This window comes from Mobula hypostoma, chromosome 29 (assembly GCF_963921235.1).
Source record: "Mobula hypostoma chromosome 29, sMobHyp1.1, whole genome shotgun sequence".
Classification (NCBI taxonomy): domain Eukaryota; kingdom Metazoa; phylum Chordata; class Chondrichthyes; order Myliobatiformes; family Myliobatidae; genus Mobula; species Mobula hypostoma.
In genome coordinates, this window is record NC_086125.1 from 30,504,415 (window position 1) to 30,522,319 (window position 17,905).

The following is a 17,905-nucleotide window of genomic DNA, read 5'->3' on the forward strand; positions in this document are numbered from 1 at the left end:
GGTCATGGGTTAAGAGTAAAGGTGAAATGTTTAAGGGGTGCATGAGGGGGAACCTCTTCAGTCCGTGGGGTGTTAGAGTATGGAACAATCTGTCAGCAAAAGAGGTGGATGTTGGTTCGATTTCAACATTTAAAAGAAATTTGCATGGAGGGTAGGGTATGGATGGCCATGGTCTGGGTGCAGAACAATGGGACTAGGCAAAATAATAGTTTGGCATGGATGAGATGGGCTGAAGGACTTGTTTCTGTGCTGTAGTGCTCGATGACTCTATAAATGCTTGTGCTCTGGGTAGTTGAAACACATCAGCAGAGTGGCAGTTCTGTTCAGAAACAGGGGGAGCAATGCAAGAGGAAACAGCCCAGTCCATGTGAATGAACTAGGATAACCCCAATAGGTAGATGTTACTTTTTATACAGCGGTGATATCCCAGTGCAGAAAATAATAAAGAAGTAAAGCAATAATAGTTGTATGGTTGCCTTTGACCCCATCTTGCAGTGTAATGCAATAATTAACAGACATTTATATAGAAATATTTATTTAACTCTGCAAGCATTTTTAAAATTATCAATATTTCAAATTATAACAGAATCTTCAACCACATAAATATACCTCAATAGTAACATTTACTCTTATTCTACTTGTACCAGATCATTTCAGTTTTTTTAGTCCTAGTTCCATTATCCTTTACTGACAAAATATAATTTTTATTTCTCTGTATTACTGACTTATTCTGTTTTGAAGTCTGACTCATATCTGTTTCTCCATGCTAAGTGGTAGACCCTACTTCTTTTATTGTGTCTGTTCTCTTTGCATCACTCATTAAGTATACATCTTTAATCTGCTTACAAATAATTAGAATTGAATTCATAATTACATCTCATCTGAGCACTTGTTATTAAATATGGATTTACTCTGAAGGAAAGGATTTCAATCGTACAAGTTTGACCAGTGCTGAGTTATTTCAGGCCAACCCACTGGAAAATATGATTGGATCTCCTGTTATGTCATTTATGGACCAGCACCAGATGAAGGGAGGATTGGCCTCCATCTCTGGTGTCCTCTGCAGTTAAATGGCCTCTGGACAGGCATCTTTGTTAGAGTGGAATAGAAGAGATTAAGCTACAAAATGAAGATATCCATGGTCAAGGAGGTTTCAGAGATTGAAGGTTCCCTGTGCTTCAGGGCTCGATGAAGACTGTACCATGGCCACTGGCTACAGACCTGATGCCCTGCCTTAGTAAAGGATGTAGCTGGAGTAGAGGCAGTACATTGAATGTAAGGCGGAATGGTTCCAGGGAAGCTGGGCTTGCTGTATGATCGAGAAGACTGGACTTTGTTCCTTAGTTTGGAAGAACGGGGGGAGATCTCATTGAAACTTACCAAATCCATTAAGCGTTGGACAAGGTGGTGGCAGGGAGGGTACCTCCATGGGAGAGCAGGTAGGCTAGTAAAGACTGAGAGATGGAGAAGATGGTGGTGGACCTTTGGGACTCTACCCTACGAGCTGTGGAGTGCAAGTTCAGATCAATAGATTTCTGGATATTATTGGAATCAAGGACAGGGAGTAGGGTAGGGAAATGGTGCTCAGATCAGCAGTGATCTCAAAGGATAGCAGGGAAGGGCTGAATGGTCCTCTTCCATTCCTATTCTGATGTCCTCTTGACCAGGGCCTGTATTCAAGGCTGCGTGGTCACAAATCGACAGCTTAAGCAATGAGTGTGATGAATGAGTTTATTAATTCTGGGGGTGTACACTATAGTTGGCCTGTGGTTACCCTGAGGAAGCAGTAGTGTGCTGCCTTCTCCAGATACCATGGCCCACATATCCACCAGATGGGTGATGGATGTCAGGATTTCTTCTCCACTGGACGCTGTTGAACTAGCTGGGTATTTATGAGAAGTGACAGCACCAACCAGACTCCTGAACTCAGTGGAACGTTTCAAAACCCTCTAAAGCAGGGAGTATATTAGTAGAATCTTGAGGAATTGGATCTCCTGGTTAGTTGCACAATCCCAGACATATGAACTTCTCCCAGATGCAGCAGATGTGAAACTGTAGGGCAGCAGCAACACCAAACTCCTGCACTTGGAGAGCATCGTGTTTCCTCTCTGAGCTCAGAACGAACCTCCAGTTCTACCCAACCATGTTCAGAGCAAAATGATGCACACTGTAATTTCCTTCATGGGCCTGAGCATTGGGAAATGTGTCTGGTGACATACGTCTGAAGTCTGGTCAATACTGCAGTGCTGAATATGTGGCAAGAACCTATACACAGCAAACTCTCACAAACAGCAGGTGAATAACTTGGCATGGTGTGAGCGATAACTGCTAGCTGGGTCACTTGGGGTGAATTCACTTTGAGGGGACAGATCTTAGTTCTTCCTGGGAGTTGCCCATGTCTGAAACTTAGAGGTGCTATGTAGCAACAGCATGAAACAACCCTGTTCGACTTGAGCAGTCACGAGTCAGGAAACCCAGAAGCAGGAAATCAGAGCACAGTGAGGATGAGAGAGCAGTTGGCGGCTGGTTTTCCTCACACCTGCTGAGGTATCCTTCACTGCTCATTGTATGGCTCCTGAAGTTAATTCTGTCTCCTGGACACTTCTTCGCACCTGAGGAAAAGGAAACAAGCACTTCATTAGAGACAGAGAGTCACTCAACTTTTTCCAAACTAATAGTCACAGTTGGATTACACTAATTGTTGATACAGTAAAAGCTGTCTTCAGCAGCTACTTCAAATTGTTGGTTTATTATTGTTGACCCTACCAAGGTGTTGGGATAAAACACACAAAATGCTGGAGGAACTCAGCAGGTCAGGAAGGATTCATGGAAATGAATAAAGGGTTGATGTTCCGGGCTGAGACCCTTCATCAGAACTGGAAATGACGGGGTAAGAAACTAGAATAAGAAGGAGGTGGGGAGGGAAGGATTGTAAGTTAGAAGGTGATGGATGAGACCAGGTGAAGGGGGTAGATGGATGGGTAGGGAGAGGAGATGAAGTGAGAAGCTGGGTGGGTATAGGGGAAAAGGTAAAAGGCTGGAAAAGGAGGAATCAGATAGGAGAGGAGAGTGGACCAGAGGGAGGTGATAGGCAGGTAAGAAAATGAAAAAGGTAAGAGGGGAGCCAGATTGGGGAATGGAAATAAAGAGAAGTGGGAGGGGGAGTGATAGACAGTTATTGAAGTGATACTCAGGAGATTAACCCTTACACGGTGAGCGGTTGAGCACTGAGGTGTGTGATAGAACTAAAGGATCTGGGAATACAGATCCATAATTCTTCGGAAGTTTCCTCACATGTCGACAAGGTCATAAAGAAAGTTTTTGGCACATTGGTCTTCATAAATCAGTGCATTGAGTACAATAGTTGGGATGTTATGTTGAAGTTTTATAAGATGTTGGTGAGACCAAATTTGGAGCACCATGTGCAACTCTGGTCCTCTATCTACAGGAAAGATACGAATAAGATTGAAAAAAGTGCAAGAGAAAATTTACAAGGATACTGCTGAGACTTGAGGACCTGAGTCATAGGGCAAGGCTGAATGCATTAGGGCTTTATTACCTAGAACACAGGGGAAGACGGGAGATTAGATCGAGGTATAGAAAATTATGAGGGGTATAGAAAGGGTTAATGCAAGCAGACTTTTTCCACTGAGGTTTTGGTGAGACTAGAACCAGAGGTCATAGGTTAAGGGTGAGAAGTGAAATATTTAAGGGAATTGGAGGGGGAGCTTCTTCACTCAGAAGATAGTGCATGGCTGGATGGCAGGGGAAGTCACATATCCCATGGATTTGCTGTGTTAGTGTAACCCACCCAGAGTAGACGCAGTCACTAAGCATACAGTTGTGACAGTGCAGATTAAAAGAGAATTGTTAGCTCCTGAGGAACTTCTATCAATGCACAGTGGAGAGAATCCCAACTGGTTGTATCATGGCCTGGTATGGAAACATCCATGTCCAGCAATGGAAAATCCTACACATAGTGGTGGACACAGCCCAGTCCATCACAGTCAAAGCCCTCCCCACCACAGAGCACATTTACATGGAGCACCGCCACATGAAAGCATAATCCAGGCGATGGCCTCCTCTCACTACTTGCATAGGGCAGGGGTACAGAAGGCTTAGGTACCACCACCAGTTTCAGATATAGTTATTAGTCTACAACCATCAGGCTCCTGAACCAGCGCAGATAACTTCAATCACCACTTCCAGTTTAAATATACCCAATTCTCTGCCTCTGTAGTTGTCATTCAAATCATTGAAATTATGTATAATGTGAAAAAATGTGGTCCCAATATCAACCCCTGCAGAACACCACTAGTCCCTGGCAGCTAACCAGAAAAGGCCTCCTTTATTCACCTCTTTGCTTCCTGCCACTCAGCCAACCTTCTACGCATGCTGGTATCTTTTCTGTAATACCAGGGGCACTTATCTTGATAATCCAAGTAAACAACGTCCACTATCCTTTGTCAATCCTGTCTGTTATTTCTTCAAAGAGTTCCAACAGACTTCTCAGGCACGATTTCTCTTTAAGGAAACCATGCTGACTTAGGCCTTCTTTATATCATCTGCTTCCAGGTACCCTGACACCTCATCCAGAATAATGGACTACAACATTTTCCCATCCACTGAAGTTAGGCTAACTGGCCTATAATTTCCTTTCTGCTTGTCTCCCTTCTTAAAGAGTGGAGTGACATTTTCCAGTCCCTGGGCCGGAACCATTTCAGAATCTAGTGATTTTTGAAAGATCCTCACTAATGTCTTCACAATCTCTATAGCTAGCACTTTCAAAAACCTAGAGTGTAATTCATCTAGTCTAGGTGACTTATTTACCATTTGAACTTCATGCTTCCCAAGTATCTTCTGCCTAGTAATAACAACTTCACTCATTTCTGCATCCCTGATACTCTCGAATTTGTGGCCTACTGCTAATGTCTTCCACAGTGAAGAGTGACACAAAAATGCTTATTAAATTCACCCACCAGTTTTTTGTCTCTCATTACCTCTTGTCCAGTGTCATTTTCCAGCAGTCTGATATACACTTCCATCTCCTTTTTCAAAACTTTTTATATATCTGAAAAAAACTTTTTGTATCCTGTTTTATATGATTGGCTATCCTACCTTCATATTTTATCTTTTCTCTCCTTATATGGCTTTTTTGATGCTTTCTGTTGGTTTGTAAAAGCTTCCCAATCCTCAAACTTCCCATTAATATTTGCTATTTATATGCCCTCTCTTTTGCTTTTATGCTTTTTTTACTTCCCTTGTCAGCCACATTTGTATCATCCTCCCTTTAGAATACCTCTTTAGAATAGCTCTGCTCTCATGTCTGTGTAATTTCCTTTACTCCACTCTATTGCTGATACATCTGACGTTATCTTCTCTCTCTCACACTGCAAGGTGAATTCTATCATATTATGATCACTGATCCCCTAAAGTGTTCCTTTACCTTAAACTCCTCATCAAGTCTGTTTAAGTCAACACCCAATCTAGAATATGGTGGTGTACGTACTATCAATAAGTTCACTTTGAACTTTAATGTAGGAGGGTTACTGTGGGATGGATGTTGGCCTTGGTCATGATTTTCTTCCTGAGCCAAAAGTAGGCACTTCAGCTTACAAAGAACATAACTTGTTCAACCACCCTTAGTCCAACGTCATGGGCTGAAGTGTCTGTACTGAGCTATAATGTTCTAAGTTCTTCACTGCACTGGTTCCTCACTGTTGAGTTTATATTGTACACAGCCCGTGAGCCATGGTGACTGGTTTCACGTGAAGTCTGACTGAGGAATAAGGCAACAAGCAACCTTGTGGGCAGTGTGTGATTGTAATGAAAGACTTATTTTCAGAGAGGCTGCTATCTCACTGCCAAGCGAGGTGTTTAATTCCATCCTGTTACTGGCTGACCTACATGAAAGGGTTGGACAAATCCGTTGGATTGTAAGGAACGTATACCGGTGTTGTACATGGACTGGCATTGCAGGGATATTGCGAGGAGTTTAGAACTTTTTACCTGATTTGAACTGGAGGAGGTGGTGGAGACTGGAGACCATACAAACGGCCTACTGAAGCACTTTTTGAATTTACTCTGATAGAAGTCCCTCACCTGTGAAAGTCAAAGACAAACAATGTTTACAGTTTAAACAAAATTTGGCTATCAAGCAACACACATAAAAGTTGCTGGTGAACGCAGCAGGCCAGGCAGCATCTCTAGGAAGAGATGTAGTCGACGTTTCAGGCCGAGACCCTTCGTCAGGCCTATCAAGCCCTGGGAAGAACCCTGTGTGGGTACTGCAAACACACAGTCTATAGTCTGAGTGGCATAGACTTTGAATCCAACTGTCAAAAAGGCAGTAGATTTTGTAAATTATCAGCTTGGTAATTATAGGGATATTTCAATCATTTGACAGGCCTCACAGACTTGATCAAGATTTCTGAGGAGGTGACAAAGGAGCTTGAGGAGGGTAAGCTCATACAAAGTTGGGTTGTTCTCCCTGGAGTGTCAGAGACTGAGGGGAGACAAGCCAGTGCTGCCATGATTAGCCATGATTGAGTAGCAGAATAGACTTGATAGGCCGACTGACCTAATTCTGCACCTATGTCTTATGGCCTTATGGTCAAGCCCTTCGACCTGGATTCCTCAGAAAATCTACTGATGATAGCCATGTGCCTACAGTTCCATGGTTACCATGGCCTCAAGAGAAGAGGGATATGTGAAATCTTGGGGGATGCAGGGTTGTTGGGGAAGAGTGGACCTAGCCCAGAAAGATCAGTTCAGTAGGTGGATCTGAGGGACCTGGTGGAAGAATCAGGAGCAATCTTCCAATGACAACCTCCTTTTGAGACAATTCTGCACCTCAGGAGAGGAGCCAGTCACTGAAGATTCCTCACGGTTTGAATACAACAATGTGAGAGTTAAATGAAGAAATTAAGACCAAACCTTCTTGCGCATCAGGCAGTGCATGATGTAGATGAACATCCCCTGGAAACTGTTTAAGATGGTGAAGATGTACATCATTGGAACAGTTGCATTCTGGATGAAAAACCCTCCAGATATCCAGGTACAGCCCAGGATCACCAGCTGACCAACTGCAGTCAGCGTAAACACTCTGTGAATGAATAGGGATTTATCGAATTATTTCCCATCTGTAATGAAGTTAATCCAAAGTGAAGCATTGATGGACTGGTGAATGCTCAAGTTACACCGCGATTGTCAACCAGGCAGTTGTTCCAGGATTCTGGCTGACCTCTGGAGCTGTGGGGTGGGGCTTACTTCAGCTATTTGTAAGCTGGCATGATTCACACCTGCCCACCATCGCATCACTGACCCGCATGAGACTTCAGTGCGAGTGGCGTGCTCTCCTCTGAACCCTCACACTTGGAGGTACACAAGGGAAGGCCATGATTAAGAGGCATCAAAGAAGATGGTCATCTCAATGTTGGCAACAGATCACCTTACATATGTAGACACATCTGGATGCTCACCCAGTCACACACACAAACAGTCACATAGTCATTTTTGCACACTCACCCATGCTTGCACACTTACATTCACTCACACTTATGTTCATAGTTACACCCTCACACTCATGCATGCGTGCACACACACGCGCGCGCTCAATCACTCCCCCACACTAAGTCTTGCATGTGAGCGTGTGTGCGCGTGCACACACACAGACACACACACGCGCGCGCACACACACACACACACACACACACACACACACACACACGCAGTGAGGAGATGTGTTTATACAGAGCATGGATAACAGATATAATGCTTGTTTCTGTGGCGATACAGGAGCAGGGGGTAAATAAAGGCCAGGGAGAGTGTCCCTGCTCCTCTCCAGCTCAGTATTATCTTCAGCTGAGAGGTCAGGAGGACCAGGCTGGCTTATCTGACAGTACAGATGTTCCTCGCACAGATGAATCTGAACTGCACACACAGATAGTGATGGATACAGCATAGACCTGAAGGATTGGTAACGGCCAACCCTGCAGACCAAGCCTCTGTTACAATGGGGATTGTCACTGGGAGCACTTCACAGCTAGATCCCAATCATCCTGTTCTCTGTTCCCATTGATGCGTAGATGTATGGCTGTAGGCTTGGGAAGACCCTGGAAGTTTCAGTCTGTGGAAAACCAAGTGGAAGGGGGCGAAATCAGCTGGATAGATTCCAAATAACTCACCTGTTCTTGTTCAGATCCTTCTGGTCAGCGAACACGTGTGATAACTTCATCAACGTTTTGAAAAGGATGTAAAAGTTAACCTGCAATTAAAGTGAAAACTAAATTATAATCTGAGATACTCCAAAGCAGTGGCTTAAATCACCCTCGGTTGCAATCTGACTCTGTGGGGTGACCCACCCACCAGACCACAGACCACTACTGGTCTTCACTGGGAGGGGTGACCCACCCCACTGCCTTGGTATTGTCACCTCCTCTGCCACTGAATGGTGGTGGAGTTGGTTTTTCAGTTGCTGAGATCCTGTTCATTCCACATCCTGTCCTGTCCTTCTGTGTCAGTGTGGCCTATCAGTACTGTGTGGGTGGTCAGTGAGGGGGTGTAATACCCTGCCCCCCCCCATGTCCTACTCCAGCTACTGGTCAATGCAGCCCCACCTCCCTCCCCACTCACCACCCCTGCCTCCCACCAACCTCCATCTCCCTCACCACCCACCACCCACCTCCTACCAACCACTCTCCCTCCCCAGTCAAAACCCGTCTGCCAACCACACTCCCTCCCCACCTACCAGCCCCCCATCTCCTTCACCTCCCACCGATCTCCCTCCCTCCCATCCCACTCTCCATCTCCCTCCACACATCACCCTCCCTCTCTCACTCACTACCCTCCACCCCCCTTCACTTGCTCTCTCTCAACATCTTCCCTCCCGCCCGTCCTGTTAAGTGAACATTTCATCTTCACTAATTCCTGTCCCTCTTACTCCCTCCTCCCATTTGCCCCCCCACCTCCATCCAGCTAACCCACTCCCACCCTCGTCAAGGATCACCAGGTACCCTGCGGCTGAGGGGACCAGGAGTCGCAAGCTCTGATCAAACTTACGATGCAGATAAAGATGGCGGGCACAAAGAAGCTACAGGTGAAGTAATGCTTTGGTGAGAGCCAGCACCTGGAATTGAAGATTCAGAAGGTTATTACATCTGGCACCTTGTCCCCCACTTCCATCACAACCTCTGTCGTCCCCTCCTTGAGTGTGTCCTGGCTAAGACTGGGTTGGTCAGTGGGACACTGGACAGGTCCAGACTTCCACATGGACAACATCCAGGCAATGAGGAGCCAACTTCCCATGAGGCAGGTGATGAACCATGTAACTATAAGACCACATGACGTAGGAGCAGAATTAGGCTAATCGGTCCATCAAGTCCGCTCCACTGTTCAATCACGGCTGAACTTTTTTCCCTCTCGACCCATTTTCCCCATAATCTTTAACACCCTTACTAATTAAGAACCCGCCTTAAATATACCCAATGACTTGGCCTCCACAACTGTCTGGATGTCCTTCCGTTCTGAAGCTGTGCTCTCTATACGAAACACTTCTCGTTCACTCTATCTCGGCCTTTCAAGATTTCAATGAGATCACGCCCCCCCCCCCGACATTTTTCTAAACTCCACTGGGTACAGGCCCACAGTCACGTAACCTCCTGGTAGGTTATGTGATGGCGAGGCAGCGACAGCAGTAATGACAGAACCAGAGGCTGTTCGCAAGAGTTAGTAGAACAAACTCACGCTGTTGGGGTGCCGTATCCTCTGCGGTTGACCGCTGCAGAAATGGCCACGATCATAAATGGAAGTCCATAGCCGGCCCAGTGGATGTATCTCGCCAGGGGAATCTTGGTCTGAAAGACTACTTCCACCAGCAGGTAGAGCTGAACACCTTCCAAGAGCATCCAGACAAATACGGCCAAGAAGAGGTAGTGGAGCACTACAGCAACAAGTCCACACACGGTCTGGAGAAGAGTTACCGTCAGTGCACCAGTGATCTGCAGCTTCATACCAGTACCATGCCCTTCACAATTCAGGGCGTCCCAAAACCCCACACAGCCAGCAAAACATAGTTATTACCCTACTGTAAGAACGTATCAGTCAAACTACACACAAGAGGGACCACAAACTGTAGTTTCATAAGTCTGACGTATTGGTGCTCATGGATGGGGACAACTCCATTGGTGTTGAACTTGTTCTGTCTGGGGATAGATGGAACTTTCATGAACTCTCCCAGTGGAAAGCAGTCAATATGACACAACATCTCTCTCTTGGTCTGGCACTGGACTTTAGTTGGGAACCGGCCATGATTGTGGCTGAGCCTGACACCTGGCAGCTGATGGCTCTGGATGTTGTGGAGATGCAGCTGCTTTTGTCACTCCAAGGATGATTGGGGACCACACAGAATGACCAGGCCTCAGGATACTCTGACCAGATGCAGACAATGTGTTCGAGTCAGAGTTGTAGAGTCATAGATTTCTAAAGCACAAAAATAGACCCTTCAGCCCATCTGATCCATAGGGATATTAAGAATAAAAGGGTGGCTTGGTAAAAAATAGCACTTTTTATGAGTGTGGCTGTGTGTGTCTGTGTGTGTGTGTGTGTGTGTGTGTGTGTGTGTGTGTGTGTGTGTGTGTGTGTGTGTGTGTGTGGGTGTGTGTGTGTGTGTGTGTGGCTGTGTGTGGCTGTGTGTGTGTGTGTGTGTGTGGCTGTGTGTGGCTGTGTGTTTGTGTGTGTGTGTGTGTGGGTGGCTGTGTGTGGCTGTGTGTGTGTGTGTGTGTGTGTGTGTGTGTGTGTGGCTGTGTGTGTGGGTGTGTGTGGGTGTGTGTGGGTGTGTGTGTGTGTGTGTGTGGCTGTGTGTGTGTGTGTGGCTGTGTGTGGCTGTGTGTGTGTGTGTGTGGCTGTGTGTGTGTGTGTGTGTGTGTGTGGCTGTGTGTCTGTGTGTGTGTGTGTGTGTGTGTGTGTGTGTGGCTGTGTGTGGCTGTGTGTGTGTGTGTGTGTGTGTGGCTGTGTGTGTGTGTGTGTGGGGGTGTGTGTGTGTGTGTGTGTGTGTGGCTGTGTGTGTGTGTGTGTGTGTGTGTGTGTGTGTGTGTGTGTGTGTGTGTGTGTGTGTGTGTGTGGCTGTGTGTGTGTGTGTGTGTGTGTGTGTGTGGCTGTGTGTGGCTGTGTGTGTGGCTGTGTGTGTGTGTGTGTGTGGCTGTGTGTGTGTGTGTGTGTGTGTGTGTGTGGCTGTGTGTGGCTGTGTGTGGCTGTGTGTGTGTGTGTGTGTGTGTGTGGCTGTGTGTGGCTGTGTGTGTGTGTGGGTGTGTGTGTGTGTGTGTGGCTGTGTGTATGTACGTGTGCACCCAGCACTCTCTGTGTGAAAACTTGCCCTTTGAGCGATGGACACACATGCTGCTTCTGGAGATCTCAGAGTGACAATGAGGCATTGGAGAGTATGGTAGTAGTGTCATCATGGGACATACTTTAGAAGTAGAGGTGATCCCAAAGCCATCACTATAACACTTTGTGTGTTATAGCTGGGGATAATTTCCTGGAATTTCACTCATTATACTGGGTGCCTTTAGGGTGCTGAGGTATTGGATAAACCTCCTTACCTTGTTGCTTGTTTGTGAAATTCCCACAAGGAAGATGAAGTCAGCCATGAACAAGGAGAGGCAGAGGTGCCGGTGGATGGTGCACCGTGTGTCCTTCAGGGGTTGGCAGGTATAAAATGTAATGATTGCCAGAAACAGACACAGTAGTGAGCTGCTTAACCCGATGTACGTGATCAGTTCCACCTCGAAAACCTCAGGAAGATCCTGTAGGGACAAACAGGGCCAACAGTGACACTGGGTCATTTAACAATCACATTCAGATGTTTTGCCTGACAACACAAGTACTGATAGGAAAATGCTTAAAGCATATCAACTAAGAGGGTCTTGGCTGTTTCTACCTTCTTCATATCTTTTTACGACCTTGAAGTTGCCTTTAAGAAGGCATATGGTGTGTTGGCCTTCATTAGTTGGGAGATTGATTTCAAGAGCCACGAGGTAGTGTTGCACCTTTATAAAACCCCAGTTATTATGGAATATTATGTTCAGTTCTGGTTGCCTTATTATAAGAAGGACGTGGAAGCTTTAGAAAGGGTGTAAGGAAGAATTTTCCAGGATGCTGCCTGGATTAAAGAGCATGGCCTATGAGGATAGGATGAGTGAGCCAGAGGTTAAGGACGGTGATAGAGGTGTACAAAATACTAAGTGGCATAGATCAACTGGATAGCCAGAGGCTTATTCCTAGAGTGGAAATGACAAATAAGAGAGGGCTTAAGGTGACTGGAGGGAAGTACAGCGGGACTCTCTGATGGTGGTGTCTGAAAAGAGGATGCTGTCCAAATTGCGTGCCACCGAGATGCAATACAGAGCATCATAGGAAGTCATTCCTGCCTGTGGCCATCAAATTTTACAACTCCTCCCCTGGAGGGTCAGACACCCTGAACCAATAGGCTGGTCCTGGACTTATTTCCTGGCATAATTTACATATTATTATTTAATTATTTATTGTTTTATATTGCTATATTTATATTCTGTTCTTGGTTGGTGCAACTGTAACGAAACCAAATTTCCCTCGGGATCAATAAAGTATGACTATGACTATGAACGTCAGAGTAGGTTTTTTACACAGAGAGGTGTGGGTGTGTGGAACGCACTTCAGGGATGGTGGTAGAGGTAGATACATTAAAAATATATAAAGAAAATTCTAAGACAGGCACATGGATGAAAGAAAATTGGAGTCTATGTGGGAGGGAGGAGTTATATTGATCTTAGATTTGGTAAAAAAAAGGTAGGTACAATATTGTGGGCCGACGGGCCCACATGCTGTTCTATGTTCTATGTTCTAAGTCCAAAAGTCCTGGAATTCACTCAAAGGAGCAGGACTGGAACATCTGATATAAACAATCCCCGATTCATTCTCCTTGAAGGAAGAACTTGCTTCTCAGTCTGGTGACTAACCCCTAACAGCCACATTGCTGTAGCCTTTGATGGTATCAGGTGAAACAGATTTCGGAATCTGGTTCAAATTGTCTATGGAATGAACCCATCCAAAAGGAATTCATGGACATTAAACTTCACTTCCCAACAACTCGTGAATATCTGACTGAATCTTTATCTATTTGGACCAGGTGAGTTCTCCCTCAGGCACAGGACAACTGGCTATCGGGGATTTGATCATCCTCACACTGGTCTTCGTGGGATATTTTTGTATAATAAACTGATTGTATTCCAATCCTACAGATGATACACTATTGAGTGACCTGACTGACCTAAGGTTGGGATGGGAGACATGCCTGCAATTGTCAAGAAAACAATGAACCATTATTTGACCATTTCTGTTTTGTTTTCTCACTCACACTCTTTCCCCTCTCTGCTCTCACTCCACAGTCGCTGAGCATCCATCAATGCTCGCTGTTTGTACCTCCACTGACCATCACCAAAGTTGCTGCCTGTAACTCCGTGACCATCACCGACACTCACTACCTGTACCTCCACGGACCGACACTGACGTTCCCTGCCTGACCATCACCAATGCTTCCTGCTTGTGCCTCCACTGACCAGCTTTGCTGGCTGAGGTCCCACATTCCTACCTTTAGAGCCATTAGCACGGCAAAGCTAGATAGATGATGGGCTTTGCAGATGGTATGTGTGCTGTTGTATTCCACCAGCTCACAGCCCTCAGGAGACCAGAAGTTTTCTGATGATGAAGTGGGATCCCAGTAGACACAGGTTATTATAAAATCATCCTTGTTTTCCTGTAGGGAGTGAAGAAAACCCATTAACAATGATTTCCATTATTTGGTATCCCGTGAGGACTTGGTGGTGTTTTTATCCTGAGTAAAAAATCTCACTAAGTTCTGCTGATATTGTGTCCCAAGTGAGCACGCTCTCATTTCCCATTTCCCTTGGATTCCAAGGGTTCTGTCAGGTGAATTCCTAGGAGCTTCCTCAAACGGATAGGGAGGTGGTCCAGAGAAAGGAGCCTGCAATTTGGTACTCAGATTGAGAGGCAGCATCTGTGGAGGGAAATGAGCAGTCAATATTTTGGGCTGAGACCGTTCATTGGGGCACTGAGTTAATTGTTCATTTTGCTCCACAGATGCTGCCTCACCTGCTGAGTTCCTCCAGCATTTTGCTTGTGTTGGGAGGTCAGGAGTTCATCCTATCATCCTTAGTGTGGCTCTCTTTGGCAGGTAGCGTTGCCAGTGGGATTGGGTGTCCAGAGTGTGTGTGCAGGGAATGCCGATCTCACCCACTCCCTGACAGGAACCCAGCCTCATCACACTGGATCCTTTGAGGAGAAGCCACTCTGAGCTGCCTGAACCAGTCCACGTCATTTGGACGAGCTCTCACTAGACTACTCCCTGCTGGAGTAAGCTTTCTGTCCCTGCTTGCTGCTGCCTGCTGCAGGGGATGAAGCAGGAGAAGGACTGGAGTGAGATGCACTCACCTCATTGTGGGGGAAGGTGAAGATCAGGGGCTGGATGAGGGAACTGTTCTTCCTGTTGCCAATCACCATGGTTACCACCATGGAGCTCAGCTTCGATCCAGGACCAGTCCCATTGTTGTTGTCCAGAAATGCATTCAGGTCCTTGTGGACAATCAGACCAGCAGTAGGCACCCTTCCTAGAGGGGGGTGGGGAGAAATGAGAGAGGGGGGAGAGAGGAGGGGAGAGAGGGAGGAGGAGAGAGTGGGGGAGAGAGAGAGACAGAGAGAGACAGAGAGAGAGATGTTAGCCCAGACCTCACCTCACCAAGTTCTGTTTAGTCCCTTCACTCCCACAAAGTGGGACAGCAGATCTCACACTTCCTGCACTGCCCCAGATGCACCTGAACACCAGTCCTGTGCGGCTGGAGTCACACACAGAAAGGATGGAATGGGATAGAGCAGATATCAATCCCTTCCCACCCCCTGAGACACAATTTAGTAGTTTTGTGGTCATCTTCATTCACAGAGTCACGTACCACAGACAGTCTCTTCAGCCCATCGAGCTCATGCTGACCACCACATACTTGCTACTTGTCCTTGTATTTCTCCTTTATATTCCTGAACTGTTTAATTCCCAAAGTGCCAGGGTGGGATTTGAACCCCAGTCTCCAGGTCCCATCCAGGTCTCTGGGTTTTAGTGCAGGAGTTTAACTGCTTTGGGCTGAGATCCCAGGCTCTTCTGACCACCCATGACCTTTGAAGGGGGTCCATCAGCCAACCATAGTGGGTGCAGCTGGCTTCTGGCTGAAACTGGGAGAGGTTCATCATGGTCAATGGAAATGAAAGGGAGCAAGATTTAGTTTGGAATTTGGGGATGGGGAGTGGCAGGGAATATCACCAGCTTTTGTCTCCATTTACTTGAGCAGCCGGCAGTGATGAATCAGTGTTCCCCACACTGGTCAATCAGAGGTCCGTACACTGGTTAATCAGAGTTCCCCACACTGGTCAATCAGAGGTCCGTACACTGGTCAATCAGAGGTCCCCACACTGTTTATTCAGAGGTCCCCACACTGGTCAATCAGAGGTCCGTACACTGGTCAATCAGAGGTCCGTACACTGGTCAATCAGAAGTCCCCACACTGGTCAATCAGAGGTCCGTACACTGGTCAATCAGAGGTCCCCACACTGGTCAATCAGAGGTCCGTACACTGGTCAATCAGAAGTCCCCACACTGGTCAATCAGAGATCCCCACACTGGTCAATCAGAGGTCCGTACACTGGTCAATCAGAGGTCCGTACACTGGTCAATCAGAAGTCCCCACACTGGTCAATCAGAGGTCCGTACACTGGTCAATCAGAGGTCCCCACACTGGTCAATCAGAGGTCCGTACACTGGTCAATCAGAAGTCCCCACACTGGTCAATCAGAGATCCCCACACTGGTCAATCAGAGATCCCCACACTGGTCAATCAGAGGTCCCCACACTGGTCAATCAGAGGTCCGTACACTGGTCAATCAGAGATCTGTACACTGGGTGAACTAGGGGGGCTGTATGCTGCCTGGCCTCCTACATGTAATGGGAAAGCTTGTAGGGCAGAACCAGGGGAGGAACCCTTTTGCTGAGAGATTCCAGAGCCTTCTGCCCACTAGTCTGGGGCCAGGGTATTTCCACAAAACCCTTCATAAATTACACAGAGTCCAGCATAAATTTCTATCTAAATGAGTTTATCTTCACTACCAGAAGAGCCCCCTGATAATCTACAAGTCACCCACTGAAACTGTTAGTGTCACACTTTACCAGGGGTCACTTCCTTCAGAATGGCTGGGTCAATATCAACGGTGTGTCCCAGTACCGATATCATCAATGGGTCAGAGGCATTTGCTTGTCGCTTTATTCCAATTTCTACAAAATGAAGATTTGGTACAGTTAATACTGCAGAATAATAAAGTTAACGTTTATTAACTGCTTAGTTAATAAAGTTCTTCTCTCTTTCTTCAAGTTGCCACTTACATCAGAGTTCCTGCCACGGCATCAGATGTCACACTGTGACCACCAACAGTTTTAGCTCAGAGTGTGTCCCTGTGAGCCTAGAGTCACAGAGGGTCACACAGTCTCGGGGACACAACTTCCCGGCTCACAGTAATGGAGAGAAGGAAATGGGACAGAAAGTCTGTAAATGCTGCAAGTCTGAGATAAAACAGGGATTTCACCAGATCAGGTGACAGGAACAGAGTGATGTTTCTGGGTGATGACCAACCCTCAGATCGTCGAGCTGAGGGGTTATGCCTTGGTCGGGTCAACAGTGCAAATGTGTGTCTTAAACATTCTTCTTCTGATTGCAAGACCATGTTGGATATTGGAAATACAAAATACTGCAAGTCTGGTTCATTGGTGGGGGAGCTGCATGGCCTGAGGTTGTCCCTCATGCCGTTACAGTTACCCAGGGGAGGAGGCGCTAGAGACGGTGAGGGAGAAGACAGCAGCAAATGAGTTGGAATCTGTGCCAAGTTGGGGGCTGGCCCCTGCGGGTTGGCTCTCCCATCGGTGTTGGTCTCCAGTGTTTGCTCTGTGGGAGACAAGCAGGATTGCCTTCATCTGTGGCCGACCCACCATGAGATGAGGAATTGCCATGTGTTTGTACTTGCAGAAACATGGCTGCAGGATAACACCCCTTGCACCATCAATATTCAGGAACTGTGCTAATATTATTTTTGTGTATTATGTGCTATTGTAATTATATGTGCTACATGTGACTCTCTGTGCTGTGCTTTGCATCTGCGCTCCTAAAACCACTGTTTCGTTTAGCTGTATACATGTGTGTAATTGAATGACAATTAAACTTGAACTTGAACTTGACAGGGTCTCCTTCCTTGAGGAAGGGCATTAGTACAATGTCAGTGTATATGTACTGATTATACAGTAGCTGGATGGGGTGGTTGATTTCTGAGGAAGGATCAGACACACCAGCCTTGTATTCACTGGAGATTAGGAGAGAGAGGGTACAGGAAGATCCACCTTCACATTCATATCCTCACTCAGTTCCACACCTTCAGCCAGCTTGGGACTTACTGTTGGTCCCTTCTGCTCAATCACTGATACAGGTCATGAATATTGAAAGTAATGTGTTTACTTCAAATTGGTGTGAAGTGTGAAACAAGACATCCCTTTACATCTCTGTTCAGTCTTCTGTCCATCTTACAGAGACAGATATAATTTGACTGTGGTTGGAGACTGGACTCACTAGTTTATGGGAGATACCACTATCTGTCATGCTGAAGCCACTCTCAGGTTGATGAAGTCACCTCATATTCTGTCTGGGTAGCCTCCAACCTGAAGGTACAAACATCAATTTCACTAACTTCTGGTTATTTCTCCATCCTTTTCCTTCTTTCTTTTTCCATTTCACATTCTGGCTCCCTGTTTGTTTACTCTTCTCTTTTC

At 46.3% G+C, this 17,905-nt stretch overlaps 1 protein-coding gene across 2 annotated transcripts in view; it reads right to left on the bottom strand.

The window, feature by feature from the left end:
* Nucleotides 1–547: 547 nt before the first annotated feature.
* Nucleotides 548–17,905, bottom strand: part of LOC134339351 (adhesion G protein-coupled receptor E2-like) — a 71,604-nt gene continuing 54,246 nt past the window's right edge. For both annotated transcript variants that reach the window (XM_063035778.1, XM_063035777.1), the window contains exons 7-16: nt 16,262–16,366; nt 14,485–14,660; nt 13,625–13,789; nt 11,598–11,801; nt 9,745–9,965; nt 9,061–9,127; nt 8,187–8,266; nt 6,937–7,105; nt 6,010–6,102; nt 548–2,612 (exon numbers count right to left, since the gene is read on the bottom strand). In XM_063035778.1, the coding sequence (XP_062891848.1) occupies nt 2,562–2,612; nt 6,010–6,102; nt 6,937–7,105; nt 8,187–8,266; nt 9,061–9,127; nt 9,745–9,965; nt 11,598–11,801; nt 13,625–13,789; nt 14,485–14,660; nt 16,262–16,366 (1,331 nt within the window). In that variant the 3' untranslated portion in view covers nt 548–2,561. The remainder of the gene's footprint in view (nt 2,613–6,009; nt 6,103–6,936; nt 7,106–8,186; nt 8,267–9,060; nt 9,128–9,744; nt 9,966–11,597; nt 11,802–13,624; nt 13,790–14,484; nt 14,661–16,261; nt 16,367–17,905) is intronic.